This window comes from Peromyscus eremicus, chromosome 15, assembly GCF_949786415.1.
Source record: "Peromyscus eremicus chromosome 15, PerEre_H2_v1, whole genome shotgun sequence".
NCBI classification, from domain to species: domain Eukaryota; kingdom Metazoa; phylum Chordata; class Mammalia; order Rodentia; family Cricetidae; genus Peromyscus; species Peromyscus eremicus.
The window spans coordinates 2,444,907-2,463,899 of NC_081431.1; the positions used below are offsets into that span (position 1 = coordinate 2,444,907).

Here is an 18,993-nt window from a genome sequence, read left to right on the forward strand (position 1 = left end):
AATTCCATTATTGCTCTAATTTGAATTTCATTACCTATTAGAAACGGTACACTTCTGATACCTATTTGACTTGTATTATATATTTATTTTAAGGTTTGTTCAGATACATTTTATTGAGCCAACAACTTCACTAATATTTACCAGTGTTTGGGTACTGGTCAGGTAGTACAAGCTCGCAGTCATCCACATTGATGGTTGTTTCATTTTTGTGTATTATCTTGTTAATACATTGCAACTAGAGTATCTTTTTTTCAGTCAGTGAATTAGCCATAGTGCCCAACCTGGTATTCATTTGACTTTCTACAAAATTAATGAGAACATTCTCAGTTCCTTCCTTCAGGCTCTTGGTATAGGTATTAAATAACGTAGCTCTGTAGAGTTGCTTTCTTTAAACGAAAGTGGAAGCCATTGAATTTGGGGTACAATCTTACATTCTTTGTCCATTTTAACTCATTTAGGTATCCAACTATTGCTATTTCCTGACTTCAAGATGCAGAGCCAAAAGAACAGTATCTGCCTAGAAAAAGAGAATAATTCTATAGCTTCTGGCTTAGATCTGTCACTATTAAGAGCAAATATGATCTAGAGATGCTGGCACAAGGCGGAATGCACTGATGCTGGTGTGTGACCATGACATGCCAGGAGCCTTGAGTCATGAGTCCTGGTGCTATGCTTGGCTTCCAGGTCTTCATTTCCAACCTAGTTCCTACCTCCAACTTAACTGATAAAAGGAAAGTTTGAGGACATTGTAAGCTTTATTTAAGACAGACATAGTATGTGTTTTCTTGTTTAGAAAACTGGTCATTTCAAAGAGAAAAATTAGTTATCTTTACTTTATGAGACATAAAGATTGTTCTTTGAAGGTGCATCTTTTTGTATATAGTTGGAAGGTGGTGTTTAATAACCTGTACTAATATTTTCCCACACAGCTGCCATGCTTTTTGTTTTATGTCTGTGGCTGTCTTGCCTGTGTGTATGTCTGTTCTAAACATGTATGCCTGGTGCCTGAGGAGGGCAGAAGAGGCTGTTAGATCCCTCAAAACTGGAATTACAGATGTTTGTGAGCTACCATTTGGGTGCTGGGACTTAAACTTAAGTCCTCTGGAAGAACAGCCAATGTTATTAACTGCTAAGTCATTTCTCCAGTGCCCCCCTACACATGCTTTTTTAAAAAAGCATCCATGTAACATCTCACAGTTGATATTTCATTTACTTGCATATCAGCATGACTCTTTGTGGGAAGATCATTTGGTAAAGTATTGCATGCATGGCAGCCTTTTTATGTATTTGTAGAATAAATAACATATGTTTCGTTAAATGATTGTGATAAAATGCCAATGATTGGAAATTGTAGTTTTTATCATTGGAAACAGTAGCACTAGTGAAACACATGAAGAAAGAGCATTTAAAGATCAGTGTGGGCTGGGCGGCGGTGGCGTATGCCTTTAATCCCAGCACTTGGGAGGCAGAGCTAGGAGGATCTCTGTGAGGCCAGCTTGGTCTACAGAGCGAGATCCAGGACAGGCTCCAAAACTACACGGAGCAACCCTATCTTGAAAAAAACAAAAAATAAAATAAAGTAAAATAAAATAAAGATCAGTGTGGGACACAGTGTGCATTCAGCAGTTGATATGTGAAAGGGCCTGGAAGGTGGGCTCCAGAAAGAACCTCTTGCCTCCATCATCATTCCCTGCTCAGGTTCTGCAGTGACTTTCATACTGCTTCTCAGACACTCCTGGTCTGTTCACACCACCGAGATCTTACCACTTCCATTTGTCCCCAGTGCCCTCTGCTTTGTCCTTTCTACTCCCCACTATTTATTCCTCCCTCTTAGTGAGTCACTATCACTTCCTAACTGTAAAGATTTTTGCACTTTCTTTGCTCTCTTTCTCTTTTTTATTCTAAGTTCTTCATATTTTTAGATTCTATATCCTTCATAGTTCAGCAGTTACCTCTTCCAAGTAGTCAGGATTAGTTATCTAGTCCTTTATTAAATCTCTGTTCAGGATCAAATTCATTGTCTCTAGTTTTCTATTGCTGTGGATGTTTTGAATAAATTAGTATACAGTTAGCACTTCTCAGAGGTTCAAATCAACAGAAAACACCTATCCCCATGGAAGCAGGAAGGTATCTGTTCATAATATGAAAGTTTCTTAAAAGTCTTAGGTTTCAAATTCAGTAGTTTCTTACTTAATTTTGATGTCAGGGATCCAAGTCAGAGCCTTGTGCATACTAAACATGTGCTTCACCACTGAACTATACCCCCACTCCCATTTTATTTTAATTAAAAATGCTTAAAAGCTTCCTTGATGATAAATTATGTAATGTTTCTCTGAATCACAGTTACACTGGATACTAATGAGATCTGTTATAGTGTTCCACCAAATTCCCTCTTTCTCAACTCCACTGAGTCATTGCTTGTCTTTTCTCTTTAGGCATGTGGTTAATGCTGATTTGGTTGCAGGTTATCCTGAATGTGCAGCATTGCTCTGGTAAAGCTCTTAGTGCTTTAGTGGCATATTTGTAGCCTCTAGGACCAGGGCACAGTGCTTTGCACTGACCATTCCTCTTAACATGCTTGTCAGTGTTTGCTGGGCAGCTGTCTGCTTCTGAATTGGAAGATTACATCTCTTTTGGAAAAACTTTTAGAGTAATATTTCTTTAAAATTAAATACTTTTGCCTTTAGTGTGTTTGGTATAGATATTATACCAATGGAAAAGGGATAAAGATATTTCCCAAACTGAGCACCACAGTTTTTATCCTGTGTGCCCTGGGAATATAAGGAAACAATGTTTACATTTAACTTGCTGCATTTAAGAGGAAGCACCATGGAATGCTGAGCCTGTGTCATGGCAAACTAAAGCTCACCAGGTTAGAAAGCTTGGTGTAATATCAGGTGTGTCTTGAATGAGAATGGCCCCATATGAATACTTGGTCCACAGTTGGTAGAGATGTTTGGGAAGAATTAAGATGTATAAGCCTTGTTGGAGGAGGCATGTCACTGGGAGTAAATCAATCAATCAATCAACCCCCCCTTCCCCCTTCCCTCCTTGCCTCCCTCCCTCCTTCTCTCCCTTCTACTTGTGAATAAAGTGGTAAGCTCTCAGCTACTGTTCCAATGTCATGCCTATCTGCCTACTGCTGTCCTTCCTGCTATGATGGTCGTGGACTTACCCTCTGAAACTGAAAGCCCCCAGTAAACTCATCCTTCTATCAGTTGCCTTGGTTATGGTGTCTTATCACAGCCATAGAAAAGTAACTAAGACAGCTGCCTTTCTTCAAAACACATCAACTTGTGGAAAATACACTTTCAGATAGGCAGAGATGCTTTGATCACTTGAGGAAGAGAACTCTGGCATAGCATTCACTTTTAAGAAGATGGCATTTCTATGAGACTTGAAAGAAACTGCCTACTGTTTACCATAATTTAGTGGTTTTAAACTAAATCCTGAAATAAGCCTATCTGAAACTGTGAGTGACATTAGGAATTGTCTCTAAGTAGAAGATTCTCCTGCAGTTGGTATTGAGTTTTCAAAACCCTATTTTAGAGGATCAGCTATGGAGGAAAACAGAGAGGTGAAGCCTTAGCTGGTGCCCTGTGATGTCCTTTAGATCACTGTGGTGATATTGTGTTCCCCAATATATCGTGCATCCTAATAAATTTATCTAGGGTCAGAGAACAGAACAGCCACTAGACAGACATAGAGGCCAGAAAATGGTGGCACACACACCTTTAATCCTAGCCTTCTGGAGGCAGAGATCCATGCGGATCTCTGTGAGTTCAAAGCTACACTGGAAACAGCCAGGCATGGTGACTCACGCCTTTAATCCCAGGAAGTGATGGCAGAAAGCAGAAAGGTATATAAGGCATGAGGACCAGAAGTAGAGCTAGTTAAGCTTTTAGGCTTTGGAGCAGCACAGTTCAGCTGAGAGGCATCCAGTCTGAGGAAACAGGATTAGCTGAGGAATTGGCAAGGTGAGGTAGCTGTGGCTTGTTCTGCTTCTCTGATCTTTCAGCATTCACCCCAATACCTGGCTCCAGTTTGTTTTTATTAATAAGACCTTTTAAGATTTGTGCTACTAGACAGTGAAGAAAATTGGGACAGTTAGCCCTAATTTGTTCATAAGAGAGATGCAATTGTTAGGAAGGTAGGTTGTTGTAGTATAAATTTGATTGGCATCACATTTGACAATCCTTAGAGGAAAATTTCTTCCAAAAAGTGTTGGACAGAGTTTGTATATTAATTGTTTTGTTTACATATGTTGTTATTAGTGCATTGTATAATATTAAATCTGAATCTTAAGTAACTGGCCATAATTAATGTTTGGGTTTCTGGTTTTTTCCAAAATATTTGAGTATTTTGTTGTTATGAAATTTTAAAGATGAAATTGAGTAGTTTGTTGAATTGAAATTCCAATTTATTTTACTGTACTTGTAGGAAATATAGCTCAGTCTTCTGAAAGTTTGACATATGAAATATATTGAGTGGCTCCTGTTGATCTACTATCCAGGTAGCTGTTTTGGCAGAGGGCATTTTTTTTCCCTGAAGTTTTAGAGTTCACAGGGATGCTCTCTGGATCTTTCTTGTCTTTAGTTGTTTACAATGGATTATATAATTAATAATATTCTTTTTAGTGCTTACAGTTTTAAAAAAAAACAAAGTCCAGAGTTGTTGCCTATATATTATATTCATTTTGTAGACTTATGTATCACCATTCCAGCCTGGCATCATTTATATCATAAGCATTTCAAGGGATGTATTATTTTTGTAATTGAGATGTTACAAAGGTAATTTAAACACATTAATTTTTTCTAGCCCTGAATTATTTCTTGATGTTCCAGTAATTGTCTATTTTATGCCCAAAGTAGGAAGAAATGATTAAAATATGGTAAAAGATTTTAGACTTAAATAAATAGAAAACAGTTATTTTTTTAAAGTGAAAATTGGCTTCTTAACCAGTTGACATTTTGGTCAGGAGATAGAATGGCATCTATGAAATGAATTATTAAAGCATACACGATGGTGCAGAGTTGAGCTCAGGTTCCATGCTCAGTGGGCAACTCACCGAATACCCTGTCATGCAGGTTGTAAGTTGTGTTCTTATCTCTTCTGTTTTTAATTTATTTGAATCATAAATCATAGTTACTGTTTGTCTAATTTTGCATTGCAAATACAATGAATAAGCAGAATAGTGGTGTAAAATGTGTCTGTAAAGTTAGAATTTGTTGCTTTGATATAAACAAATTTTATTTAGAGCAGAGAATGATGGTGGTGACAGGTAAATGAAAACTGGAAACATTTGTATAGCAGCTACTTTCCTCATACTTAATTATTTGTATGTCAATTTCAGTTTTTTTTTCTCAGAAACTACCTAGAAAATGTCCATTTGTGGCATAGTGTAGTACAGAAATTAAGTATTCGTAAGTCAGAATGGATTTACCTTTGCTTTGACTGTCATAGACAATCTTTATCTTTTTTTGAATGACCAACTTATCTCTAGAAATTAACATGACTTTTAACCACTATTATTGCAACTTAAAAATGGGCGAAAGTGCCATCTATTTAAAGTTTGCTTTTTCTAAGTATATGTTTGTTTCTAAATATAATGATAATTGTCCAAAGGAGTTTAGCATATGTAATGTAAACTTGGATGATGCCAATTCTCTGGGTTTTCCTCATGCAGAATCACTTTACTTTGTAATATTTATTTTGCATTGTGGGTTTTAGAAATTCATAGGGTCAGATAGCTCAGTGAGTTTAGTTATAGTCTCTGCTAAAGTGCCATGATGATAATCTTCCTTTTTGATAGAATATCTTTAGTTTAAATTTTTTTCTCATCAATCAATCAATCCTATATCAATTAGCCAATTTCAGGGTCTCACTCTTCAGGCAAGGCTGCTTTGACCTCATGATCTTCTTGCCTCAGCCTGAAAGCTGAGATATGTGCCATCAATTCTTATTTATTTTATTAACTAAATGTGTGGTATATGACATAAACATACACTGTTGATAAGCATAGTCCTAAAGTTAATTTTTAAATATTTAAAAATGTATCTTGATTTTGGTTTTATAATTTGCATGTTCATTTTGAAAAAGCTGAGCTTCTTTGCTATTTTTTAACCTTCATAAAAACTAAACTATACGTATATGTAGTTAGCTTTGTAGTTTCGGGCAATAGCTTTCCCTTACTTTTATATGCAGATTGGCATTTAGGGAGCAGTACTGTCTGGTGCTTAAGACAAGAGATTCAAGAATGTCAGAATGTCTGTGTTTAAACCCTGGTTCTTCCACTTCATGGATTTTGTGATATTGGCAAGCCCTGTACCTCAACTGTCTAATCTGAGACTAAAATGATTGTTTTATGCTAAATTATCATTAAAATTATTCTAATTATTTTAAAATGAAAGCAATTTTCATCATGCTTGGTAAATGTCAAGCAAAGAGACTTCTAGTTAATAGTGGTTCTCAACCTTCCTAATGCTGCAACCCTTTAACAGTTCCTCATGTTGTGGTGACCACCAACTATAAAATTATTTTCATTGCTACTTCATAACTGTAATTTTGCTAGTTATGAATTGTAATGTAAATATCTGTGTTTTCTGATGGTCTCAGGCGACCTCTGTGAAAGGGGTCATGACTCAAAGGTTGAGAACTGCTGGGTTAAGAGTTTGGATTCTCAGTGCCTGACCAAACTCAAATCCAGGTCTGTTACTGACCAATAATATTGAAACCTCAAAAACTTAAGATTATTTTGGGGTCCCACTAGTGATACTTATCAAATGTGTTTATTGAACATTAAAGGAGACAATACTAGTGAAAGTCTACTAAAAGTGTTGAGTAATTGCTAACATTGTTCATCATGTGTCTTGGGCTTATTGTTTGACACATTAAAATATTGAAAGTTTCAATTATGGGAAAACAGTGCACTTATGAATTTTTATTCATTGACTACAGTCAGTAAATTTATTTCTTTAAATATATAATACCAACGTGCATGAGTTGTTGACTGTGTACTTTAGAGATTTTGAAGGTTTTCCTTAGGAGAAACAGGCATTTTAAAAGCATTTTATGTGTGTGTATGTGTGTGTGTGCCTACATGTGGACAGTCAGAGGTCAGCCTCTGGTGTCATTTGTTCTCTAGGAGCTGTCCACCTTGTTCTTTGAGCAGGGTCTATCAATAAACCTGGGGCTCCCTGATTTGGTTAGGTGGAGCAACTAGCAAGTCCCAGGGATTCTCCTATCTCTACCTCACCAACACTGGGATTACAAGTTTGTACCACATGTCCAGCCTTTTATGTGGTGTTGGGGATTGAACTCAGGCCTTCATGCTTTCATAGCAGGTTTACTGACAACACTCTCTCCAGCCCTGCAGCAGGAATTTAAAATATTTTTATTTATTTATTTTATGTTTATAGGAGTTTCACCTGTATGTATATCTGTGCACTATATGCATGATTTTATCCATGCAGTGTTCATGGATGCCATAAAAAGATATTGAATTCTCTGGAACTGGAGTTACAAACAGTTGCGAGCCACTATGTGGGTGCTGGGAACTGAACCTGGGTCTTCTGGAAGAGCAGCCTGTGCTTTTAACTGTTGAGCCATCTATCCAGCTCCCAACAGGCATTTTTAATAGGTTTACTTGCCTTTGATGGACAATCTAGAAGCCTTGAAAAGGATACATCTATGCATACATTAATTGACCATATTCTTAGAAATATGCAGAATGTCTACAGTCAGATTCATAGTATAAGATTTTAGGGGGAAATTCCAGTTGAATGAAAAATATTATTAGTGAGATCTAAGTATAATTTTTTATTGATTATGTACAATATTCATGTTTGTAGTCTGATTTTAGTGTATCTTCTATTGCAGTTTTATGCTTAGGTGAGATTTAGCAAATGTTAATACACTCAGAGCTAGTATTGTTCATTTGAAATAATAAATATTTTGGCCTTGATATAATGACAAAAATAGGAATCAGGAGATTTATAGTATTTGCTATTAGAAAATGTTACTTGTTTTTTCTACAACCACATTAATATTTAAAATTATTTTCTGTGTAGGAAAATGGGCATTTAATAAAGTAATATATAAAATTAGGGTTGTATGAGTAGCAATATTTGTAGCAGGCCTATTTTTCCTTTTCTTATTAGAGAAAAGTATTTTTTTTTAATTTGTCTAAATATACAGCATGTATTTATCAATAAATTTGTAATGAATAGATTAACGATTAAGAAAGCCTCACATCTGAGTTTGTTGGCTTAGTTTTACTTTGTGATTGAAGGTCTTAATACAGTATAAGAGGAACAAATGGGGGAAGCCCCGGGTCTTTTATAACTAACCTTACCTTCACAAGAATAGCATGCTCATATTCTCCTCTGAAGTATTCTGCTGAGATTTCTAATATATCATGTCAAAACCATACCCAGTATTTTCCCTAAAATTTCTTCTTCTACATGCCTCTTTACCCCATGCTGTTAAACCAAATGCCTTTCCTCTCATATTTTTCATTTTGGTTAATGGCACTACTGTCTTACCTGACCATTCAGTATGGAATTAGAATTATCCTCAGCTCTTACTCATCTTCTATGTTCTGTTGATTGGGTCATTACTTATTTTCTTCAAACAAAAATTAGAATTCATCCCTTTTCTCTGCCACCACTGCTACTGCTTCATTAAGAGCTCATCATGGGGCTGGAGAGATGGCTCAGCGGTTAAGAGCACTGGTTGTTCTTCCAGAGGTCCTGAGTTCAATTCCCAGCAACCACATGGTGGCTCACAACCACCTGTAATGAGCTCTGGCGCCCTCTTCTGGCATACATAATAAATAAATAAATCTTTAAAAAAAAAAAAAAAAGAGCTCATCATAATCATGCAATTATTCAGTCCCTACTTTATCCCATTTTTTTCATTACCAGTGTAATTTTTCAAGACATGCCTGTTATAACCCTGTTGCTTTCCAAATTCAAAATCTTTAGGGTGATACCCAAGACTCTTTGACAATCTAAAGCTTTCTTTCTTCTTTACTTTTTATTCTCATAATATATTTCTGATTGTTCCAAAGCACATATTCTCTTACTTGTTCATCCATCCATTCACTCATTCATCCATCCCCCCCCCCCTTAGGTACATGAGGACAGAGAGGTCAATACAACAGCCAAGACTGTTATTCTTCAGTGGCCATCTGCCATTTTCCATTTATAGAGTTTTTATTAGTCTTTTCACCTACACTCAAATGCATCTTTTTGTTCTCTGACTCTCACAGGTCTACCCCAGCAGTTTATATTCCTGTCTTTATTACAGAGCTCACTGCTTTTTGTTATGCTTAGTTGTTTAGACTTGAATTTCCCACGAGGTTTAATTTCACAGAATGGAAGGAGGAAAATAAAAGAGCAATATAGGAGTAAGTTGGGGGCAGGGGATAGGAAAGGACTGAAGAGGAGTTGAGGAGACAGGAGAGACAGTGTGAGCACTGGTAGAAAGCACAGCTTCTAGCAGCTTTAAATTCTAGCTGCACACGTGGTTCATGTCTCTACAGATCAGTTTATGATGGGGATGGTCATTGGATCTTTGTGAAGACTGAGTTAGTCACAAGATATATACTGTATGTACTTGCTGCTGCCAGCCCCTCCATTTTCATTGCCCCTCCTTTACAATGTCATGTCTGCAACACTCTGACCCAGCTTTGAGTAGACTGTAATGTCATACTCTGTTCTACTTATGGTACGCCTGACTTTCATGAATAATGAAAAGCTAACAGATAAAAGCACTAATCACTCATCTGTTTGTGACCTCATTTTAAACAAATGAGCTCTGCTTAAAGAATCTTGGGGGAGATCGCATGGTAGATCCTACTTTGAGCAGTGGAGGGGAAGTAGGTCATTCTTCACAGGTAATGTTTGAGATGTTTAAGATCCATCTACTCATACTTGTAAGATACTAGGCATGCAAACACATAGTTCTTGTTTAACTCCAGATGACTGGTACTGTGCTGGGCAATGGAGATGTGAAAGGACAGTGAGATTGCTGGAGGTGGGAGTCCAGGTCTTCTTGGGTGGTGACGTATATTCTCTTGATACTAAATTCTATTTAGTCTGACAGCTTATCATAACAAAATCTCATGCTCCTTAACTTGTCTAAGTCCTCTTAGTTCATAAGATATAGTCACAGAAGCCATACCTTTCAGAGAAGCACATTTGACCCTTCAGTGCTGGATCTTGGTGTTCCTAAGTGGAGATCCTGTTCTTTTCCAGTCATAGCCTGTATGGGGTGGGTTCTAACTGCCTCCATCATATGTGTGAAAAAAACAGGAGCTATGTGTAGAACAATGCTTGGTGTGTGGCATATAGTTCAGGAATTCCATTGTATAGTGGAATGATATGAGAGACAAGATGGGCATTCCAGGCAAGAGGGAGAAGACAAGCCAAACCCCAAACTGTATGTTCAGCATGAGACAGCAGACTAGACCCATTTGACTGAGGTGTGTATTGGAAGGAGAGACTGGAATGTAAATGCCAGATAGGGAATCCAGTGTTTAATAAGAAAGGTTCAGAAAAGCTATGAGAAATAATAATCGTCCATGCTCTCATGAATTTAATAATTTTATACGTGAGAAATATTTTTTAATTCAGTACTAAAACTTTTATAACATTCTTCATGGTCTTAAAATCTGTTAACTACCTATGTTTTCTTCGTGGATTTAAAATTTGTTAACTACCTATGTTTTAGACTTTTTTTCTTTTAAAATTCTTTCAATATATTTATTTAGAAATATTTAAAAAATTTTTGAATGAATGCTGTTGAATATATTGAAAAATTATTTCTAAATTTTGTGGGTTTTCTTACAAACTATCTTAAATTATGACAGTTTAAAAGTAATTGGAATTAGATAGCAATCTATCTAGTGTATATTGGGAATTTCCTTCTTGTTTGCAGCTTAAGAAAACAGATGCTGACAGCTGTGACTTTCTTTTCTCTAGTCTCTCCAGAGGCAGTTGGATTTTTGTCAGCGGTTGGGGTGTTTATTGTCTTGATGCTGCTCCTTTTTCTCTATATTAATAAGAAGTTCTGTTTTGAAAATGTTGGAGGGTTTCCAGATCTTGGTTCAGGATACAACACACAGAAGAATTCACAAGATAAAATGTGTAAGTATTACATCGCCACTTCTTTATCTGTACTATTTCTTGTTTTAATAGGTTCTGTGAGAAGGTTGACTTTGGTACATGATAAATATAACATTTGAACCTCTACTTTGTAAGAATGAAATATCTGTTAAGTAATTATGTTTAGGTCTTCTGTTGCCTACAGATTGTTAAGCTACTACATAAAGGTGGTTGTCTATTATTGCAAAATAATGTTTTTAATTTTCATTGATAAGGCATGGTCTTGAGCTTATGCTTTGAGTAGATGCTGCTTTCAGAAAAGAAAATGCCTGGTCTATTGTGAACCTGGCTGTCAGGAGAGCTTTCACAGTGTCCTCATCAGGCTTTTGATGCCACTAACCCTTTCTTTGTCTTACCTGTCTGTTCATTCTCAGCTGAGGAATGCTATTGTTGCTGGGAGGAGGTATTTTTCCATACCATGCTCTGTCCCAGAACCACATAGGGATTGTGTTCTAGTGTTACTAGATCCTAGGAAACTTGAAGATTCTAAAACTGTATTTTCCTATTTTAGAGAAGCTTTTAAAAATATTGTTGTAAGAGTTCTTTATTTGTTGTTTCAAATAGTGGCTGATATAAATGGAGGATGTTGAGAATGATAAAACCAAGGTGTTAATTTTGGAGAGTTTTAAAGAATGAGAGCAGAGGAGCCAGGCTTCTCTATGCACAGATCCCAGAGAATGCTTTTCTTTTCTGATAACCTAGATTATTATTTTGGTTTGTGTGTTAGAAACTGTGGTACCTGATGTGGTTCTGACTTGGTTTTGTGTTTCTCATATTCCACTCCAGCCCTGAATGTCACTCATTTGTGTGACATACAACTTAATTTTACTGCTTAAAAATCTGTGTGTCTGTCTGTCTGTCTGTCTCTGTCTGATTGTCTCTCATCTGCCTGTCTGTCTCTCTCTGTCTGTCTCTCCCTCATACTCTCCTTCTTTCCCTTCTTCCTCTGTTCCTTCCTCCCTCCCTCTCCACCAAGCCCCCATCAGTTTTCTGTAATTCTCTGGTTCAGCTCTCCTGGATTTTCTTTTACGTCTTCAAATTCCAAAAAGCTTTTGTTGGTGTGAGTTACATTTATTAATATGTACTGTATTAGATAGTAAACTGAGAAAATTAAATTATTTCTTACGAACTTACTTTTCTTTTTATTTTGAGTGGAAAGGTTTTTGCTGAGGATTGAACCCAGGCCTTTACATATGTTATACATGTACTCTGTTGGTGAGCTCCATTTTCAGCCTCTATGAATTTAAAAAAAAAAAAAAGTACTAGCAATAAGGTTATTATTTGTGAATATATGTAACATTTTAAAATTTTTTTAAAGAATTTTTTTTTTTTTTTTTGGTTTTTCGAGACAGGGTTTCTCTGTGTAGCTTTGTGCCTTTCCTGGAACTCACTTGGTAGCCCAGGTTGGCCTTGAACTCACAGAGATCCGCCTGGCTCTTAAAAGAATTTTTCAAGCCAAAAGAAAAATTTGTAGAGAAGAGTGACATTGCCATATACATTTCATATAGGTCTGTTAGGACTGGCACAATAGGAAGCAACTTGATTCTGGTGTCTGCTTCCCTATTAGGTCTATCTCTCACAGGGAGAGTGAAAATGTTAAACAACCCCTCACTGTCACTGTACAAGTAGTGTGACCTTGAGATCTCAGAGACATCCTATTATTTTTCTTTGACTTGTTAAAGTAAAGATGGCATTCATCTTATAAAGCTACCATACATCAAATAAGATTAAATATGTCCATTACAGTGTCTTGGAAATGCCATTCAGCAGATGCTCTCACCTGTTCTCCTGTTTTTACCACCTTGCAAAACTGTTTAGTTATTGTCTTCTAAATACAGTTCTTAATTTGAAATATCGATAGTCTGTTAACAGGGTTATTCCCTTATACTGACTCTTAGTAAGTAAACTAAAGTACATAATAAAAATCCTTTTTATACTTCTTCTTTCAGGTATAGACTAAATACCCAATAGTATTTGAGGGAAAAATAATGTCTTGCTGCTGTTTTGATAGCTATGGAGTGGGAAAAGATGTCATTACACTTAAGCCAAGTGATTTGATTTTTATTTTTTCCGGAGGAGTCTTTACTTCAACGTATTTCTTCCAATGCATATTGCATTTACAGAAAGATTAAAAGACACAGTGTGAAATACTATCATGCTAATGATAGCAACATTTACATAAATGTTAAATTCACATTCCAAAGTAGTTGATATTTTAAGAAGAGAAAATTCCATTATTGCACCTTTTAGGAACAAGGAACTGGAAAATGGCATTTTTCAAAAGTTTTCAGCAGAATCTACCTTCAGTATCCTCCCTGGTAGACACAATCAGTAGTGCTGTAGAAGATTTGAGCACTGCAGTTGGGGAAGTCAGCTATGCATTAACTGACTCAGTTGCTGGGCAGGTAGCAAGTATGATGCATGGCTTGTGCCCAGAGGAGGAAAGCTGCACAGTGGAAGAGGCTGCAGGGTCTTCTAGAGCCAAAAGTGCAGTTTTGTGGGATACTTCCAAAAACAATGCTTGTCAGAAAACACAGTCTGATATAGAGCACAAAGCAAAGCAAATAACCTGTTGTGACACTTCAGCTCCACCAAAGCAAGACCAAGAAACGCATGAACAGGGATATTATATGCGTGATGGGCAGTGGACAGCCTCAGAAACTGGAGAGGCTGGTAACTCTGCTTTGCAAGGCTTCGTGAATGATGGGATGTCAGCTGTCAAGCAGAAAGTGGGGGATGCACCCACGGGTCATGAACTGGAACATCCTGACAAAGGTGAGATAGCTGGAGTAGGAAGCTCCAGGAATGACCAGAATGCTTTAAAGGAGGTAAGTTATCTAGAAGTGAAAGGACGTCTGAACCCCAGTGGACAAAGTGTTGTGTCTGAGCAGAAGTACGTGGCTACAGGTGACTCTAAAGGCAGACTGCAGCATGTGCCTGTGGGAAGAGAGCAAGAGAAATCAGGGAACGTCACTAAAAGTAAACATCTTCCTAATGTCGGGCATTCTGATCACTTACAAAAAGCGAAAAAACATAGTAAACGTGATGGAGTCAGAGGGAATGAATGTTCAGGAAACGAATGTTCTCCAGAAGATAACACAAGAAACCATAGACACAGGGCGCAAAAATCCGTTGTGAAGGAATACACACGTTCAGCTCCATCAACAAATTGTAAAATTAAGTTTCCTGGGAAAATCAAAGAAAAAATAAATCCAACAAAATCCTACAAAGTTAAAGGAGACATAAAAACAAAGAAAAATGAAGCTAATTCTGCTAAGAGAGGAACAGCCAAGAGTAAAGTTGGCAAATATTCTAAGATATTACCAGAAAAAGGTGAGGTCTCCTAACGTTGGTTTGAGTGATTAAATATTCTCTTGATTTTTTTTTTAAAACTAGAAAAACATTCAAATTTCTCAACTTTCCTTTTCATGTCTATATATCTAATTTAATTTTTTCCTTGATCTTCTTGCTTGGAGATATTTTTAGAGACATTTAAATTTTTTTCAGTCATTTTTAGATAATTCATGTTATTTTATACCACCAGATATTGCTTGTGATCCCTACACTATCTGAGCAATTTCCAGCAGTCCTGATATTTCTTTTTTGTGTTCTTATGAGTAGAGTTTCACTGTGTGGCTCCAGTTGGCCTGAAACTCACTATATAACCCAGGCTGGCCTTGAGCCTGAAGTACTTCTGCCAGAGCCTCCGCTTATTGAGATTACAGGTGTGAACCACCACACCCATTTCCTAATTTTAATTACAATTTATTTTAATACTAGAAAATTTATTCAGACTTTAATTAGAACTTATTTGGTGTGATACTCATATATTTAAAATTTTGTTTTACTTTTATAACCAAGTCTTGAGTTGGTTATATATCCCAATAAAGATCTATGTAAAATATTTTATATGTTTCTTGAAATCAGTAGCTCCTATATTGTTAAATAACATGCTTCTGAATGTTTTTATTCATTTAGCTTTACCTTATAACTTTCATGAGACTGCTCTAGTTCATAATGACTGTACATGAGCAATATATTATTATTCATGAGTTCTTTATATAGAATTAAGATTCTGAGTAAGTATTTACAGTGTTCAGCTACAATATTTGTGACAGTTTTCAAAACATCTTTGCTGTGCATACTTCCGATAATTGCTTCTAGCACTCCTTCATCACTTCTTTATTGCTGATCTGATCAGAAGCCCTCCCCCCCCCCAAATACTGGCTTTTGTTTATAAAATGTACACCTGTAGTTTTTCTATAAATTTAGATTCTCATAAGATAGCAAAACCTGAGTAGCCTGGAAAATAATGGAAGACTTTTCAATTTTGCTATATGACTCATCTGTAAGGGGTCTGCTCTATATTGAACAGTAGGTTTTTAATGGCATAGGAGAAGCTGACCCTAGACTCATAGGCTATTTAAAAAGAAATACAGTTTGTGAAGATGTGTTCATTGTAGAGTCCATTCTCATAGCAGCTGTGATTCATTGGGCTTTGGTGGCCTTGTTTAGTTCTGGCAGCCTCATTACTTAGGAAGAAATAAAGTAACAGGTGATTTAGAAAGTGACAATAGGATGGCTCCCAGGAATAAATACAGTTACAGTAGCACTGTACACTTTTCTGTTTGTTTTGCTTTGTTTTTATTGAGGAGCACTCTGGCATCTTAAGAAACCAAAGGCTCTCAAATATCCCAAAGAAGAGTCAAATATTGACCTTAACTAGTCCCTTGAACAGATTGCAGGTGTTTTTGGCTCATAGGTTAACTTGTATTCCTAGAACCAGTGTAGTAGGCTCTCACATGGAAGATGGAGGCTAAGAAAGAAGAATTTCTCTGATTTTCATGGAAGGCATTCTGGAATAGAGGAAGTTTGACTGCAAAGGGTCTGCATGAGGGTACATCCATGAGGGGCTCACAGCATGCTTTGCCTTTAGGCCTCACTCTGGTATTTCACAAGACATCATGCTCTGAGCTGGTGTCAGAAGGGCTTGGTCTAGTTATCATAGCACTGTCTAGTCAGATTCTTGATGATGGTGAAGTTGGAATGTCCAGCTATATATATAGCTCTACACACTGTAAGTGTGGCTGGCGGATTAGAGAGGTTTGGTGATATCTATTCAGACAGTAATGAACTCTTAACTGCTCTACTGTTCGTTAGAGAATATAAATGTTATACCTCTTAAAATTTAGGTATGATTAAGTAAAATTGTCCTAGTATTCAACTTTTCACTGGTATTGTTACAAGTTTGGTGTATATCCTTGGCGCTCTCTCTCTCTCTCTCTCTCTCTCTCTCTCTCTATATATATATATATATATATATATATATATATACACACACACATACATATATATGTATATATACTTATATATTTATATATATAATATAGACTGCATGTTGAAGTCTGTATAGTATCTATTAAATAAAAATATAACTGCACCTTCTATCCTTTCCTTGTGAACTATAAGCTTACCCACTTATGTTAAAAGGGTTGCATAATCCTAGTACGTATGTTGAATGGATGTGTCATCACTTGCCTAACCAAGGCCCATTGATAGGCATGTTGGTTATATATTTTGTTTTCTTTTCCTATAACATAACTTCACAAATATATATTATCTATGTTCATCTAATTAGAAATGTACTTGGCAAGTTCCTAGAAATGGAATTTTCTTTCTTTCTTTCTTTCTTTTTTTTTTTTTTTTTTGAGACAGGGTTTCTCTGTGTAGCTTTGCGCCTTTCCTGGAACTCACTCTGTAGCCCAGGCTGGCCTCAAACTCACAGAGATCCGCCTGTCTCTGCCTCCCAAGTGCTGGGATTAAAGGCATGTGCCACCACCACCCGGCAGAAATGGAATTTTCAAAGTCCACAGAGTTTGATGTTGGATTTGTTTTGTGCTCTGTATAAAACTTGTACCAGTTGCAATTCCAATGTGTCTGTGTCTGCCCATTTCTCTGCTTCCTGTTAGCATGGAGTATTGCTAGTTCTGAAAATATAGGCCAAATGAAAACCAGAAATTTGTCTTATGACATTAATTGTCTTACTCATTGACAGCACTTATAATTTCATTTATATATAACATATCCTTTACAAAATTGTACAACATGACAACTATACTTTGCTTTGTACCTAAAAAGGTTATAAACCCCTGTGACTAAGATTATTTATATAATTAGAATATACAATGTGATATTTCCTATAAACACATAATAATCTAACTGTTGGTATTCTTACATGAAAAATATATTTTCTAAAGCTGAAATTTTGTGTCATTACATACATACATATATATACACACATGAGTGTTACAATATACTTTAAATTCAGTGTAAGGGATGATCAATCATTTCAGTAATTTTAAAGATTGTTCTAATTAGTTTAACCCTGTGTGTATGCCCACACAAACACACACATTTGCGTTTGTGTGTATATGTGCATATATGTTTTAAATAAATTTGTCATATGTAAGTATATTAAAATTATAATTTCCTCTCACTGTTATCAAAATAGATAATTCCTACATGGACAGAGATGAGCCTGGTTCATCCTCTGAAAGTGAAGATGAAGCGCTGGGTAAATATCATGAGGCCTTATCCAGAACACACACTTCCAGGTGGCCATTGGTGGATTCTAGACAAAAGAACTATGCCTGGGAAACAAGGCAAAAATACAGCCCTTTGTCTGCAGAGTATGATGGGTACAGCAGTGAAGCATCCATAGAGGACGGTAAGAAAGTTAGTTGTTGTTTTTTTTTTTTAAATGAAACACTATTATGTTAGATGATATGTGCATGAAATTCTAGGCATCTGTGGTTGCACACTGAGAGATACAGTTTAGGGTTCTGTATTTGAGCATAATCCAACACACAAAAGCAAAATGCCAAACGACCACCTTTTTTCTGGATTGGTAACTGGAGTCCTTACTCACAGTGCACAGTGCTGACACGAATGAGATTCGGGTAAGAACGCGCTGTTCCTCAGGTGCAGGCAGTTCTCATTACACCTGTTACAGAAACAGGTAGGGTCTGAATATGACTGTTGCTGTGACTCTGAGCTGGTCTCCAACAAAAACTCGGTGCCTTAGATGACACACGAAGAATGATGTGGTGGTCTCTCTGTGCAATGTACTTTCTGAAAATGGGAACAGTATTATACTATGCTTTAAAAGCAATTCGAGGGATTTTTCAAGGGTTTCAGTAATTTCAATATTTTGTTATTAATTGGTTTCACTTTATTTGTTGATGTTGACTTCAGAACAAAATCTGGGCAGAAGGTATAAGTCCATTCATATCTTTCCATAACAGAAAGACAAAAGGTTATACCATTAGTTAAAACATATTTATTTTTACATTTAAACACATTGTTTATTTGCTTGATAGAATGGCTTCCCATAGTGACTCCTGTCTTTATAGCCAGAAGAGAAAAATCTTATAGGCATCAGTTTAATGAAACTGATTATCAATAAACATCCAACTATCTTTGATTTTGTAGTTGGAATTTGTCTTTTAGGGCCTTTTCCTATTGATGATTTAAGTATTATCCCGATTTGTAAGTAGTCAAAGGAGCAAAATGATGTATATTTGTGTTTGGCTTCATGCTAACTAAAGATGTCTATCAATTTTTATTTCTGTTAGTATACAGATGTAACAATGAATGAACCAAATACTGCATTTTTACAATATAGAGAAGGCTCATTATAGGTATAAAGAGAGAAATATTAGATATAGACTCCACTCGAAAACAGTGCCTTTGTAGTAGTACACACAAGATATGTGCCTACAGAGGTAACTAAATAATGCAAACCAGTAAAGCTAGCCTGCAATTT

General features: G+C 36.3%; 1 protein-coding gene across 2 annotated transcripts in view; it reads left to right on the plus strand.

The window, feature by feature from the left end:
• Syt14 (synaptotagmin 14) overlaps positions 1–18,993 on the plus strand; it is a 161,439-nt gene that overhangs the window by 52,394 nt on the left and 90,052 nt on the right. Inside the window, exons 1-3 of one of the 2 annotated variants that reach the window (XM_059280148.1) lie at positions 11,053–11,150; positions 13,118–14,501; positions 17,680–17,895. In XM_059280148.1, the coding sequence (XP_059136131.1) occupies positions 13,436–14,501; positions 17,680–17,895 (1,282 nt within the window). In that variant the 5' untranslated portion in view covers positions 11,053–11,150; positions 13,118–13,435. Of the gene's footprint in view, positions 1–10,985; positions 11,151–13,117; positions 14,502–17,679; positions 17,896–18,993 lie in introns of those variants that run through there. The other variant, XM_059280149.1, reaches the window with a different exon arrangement.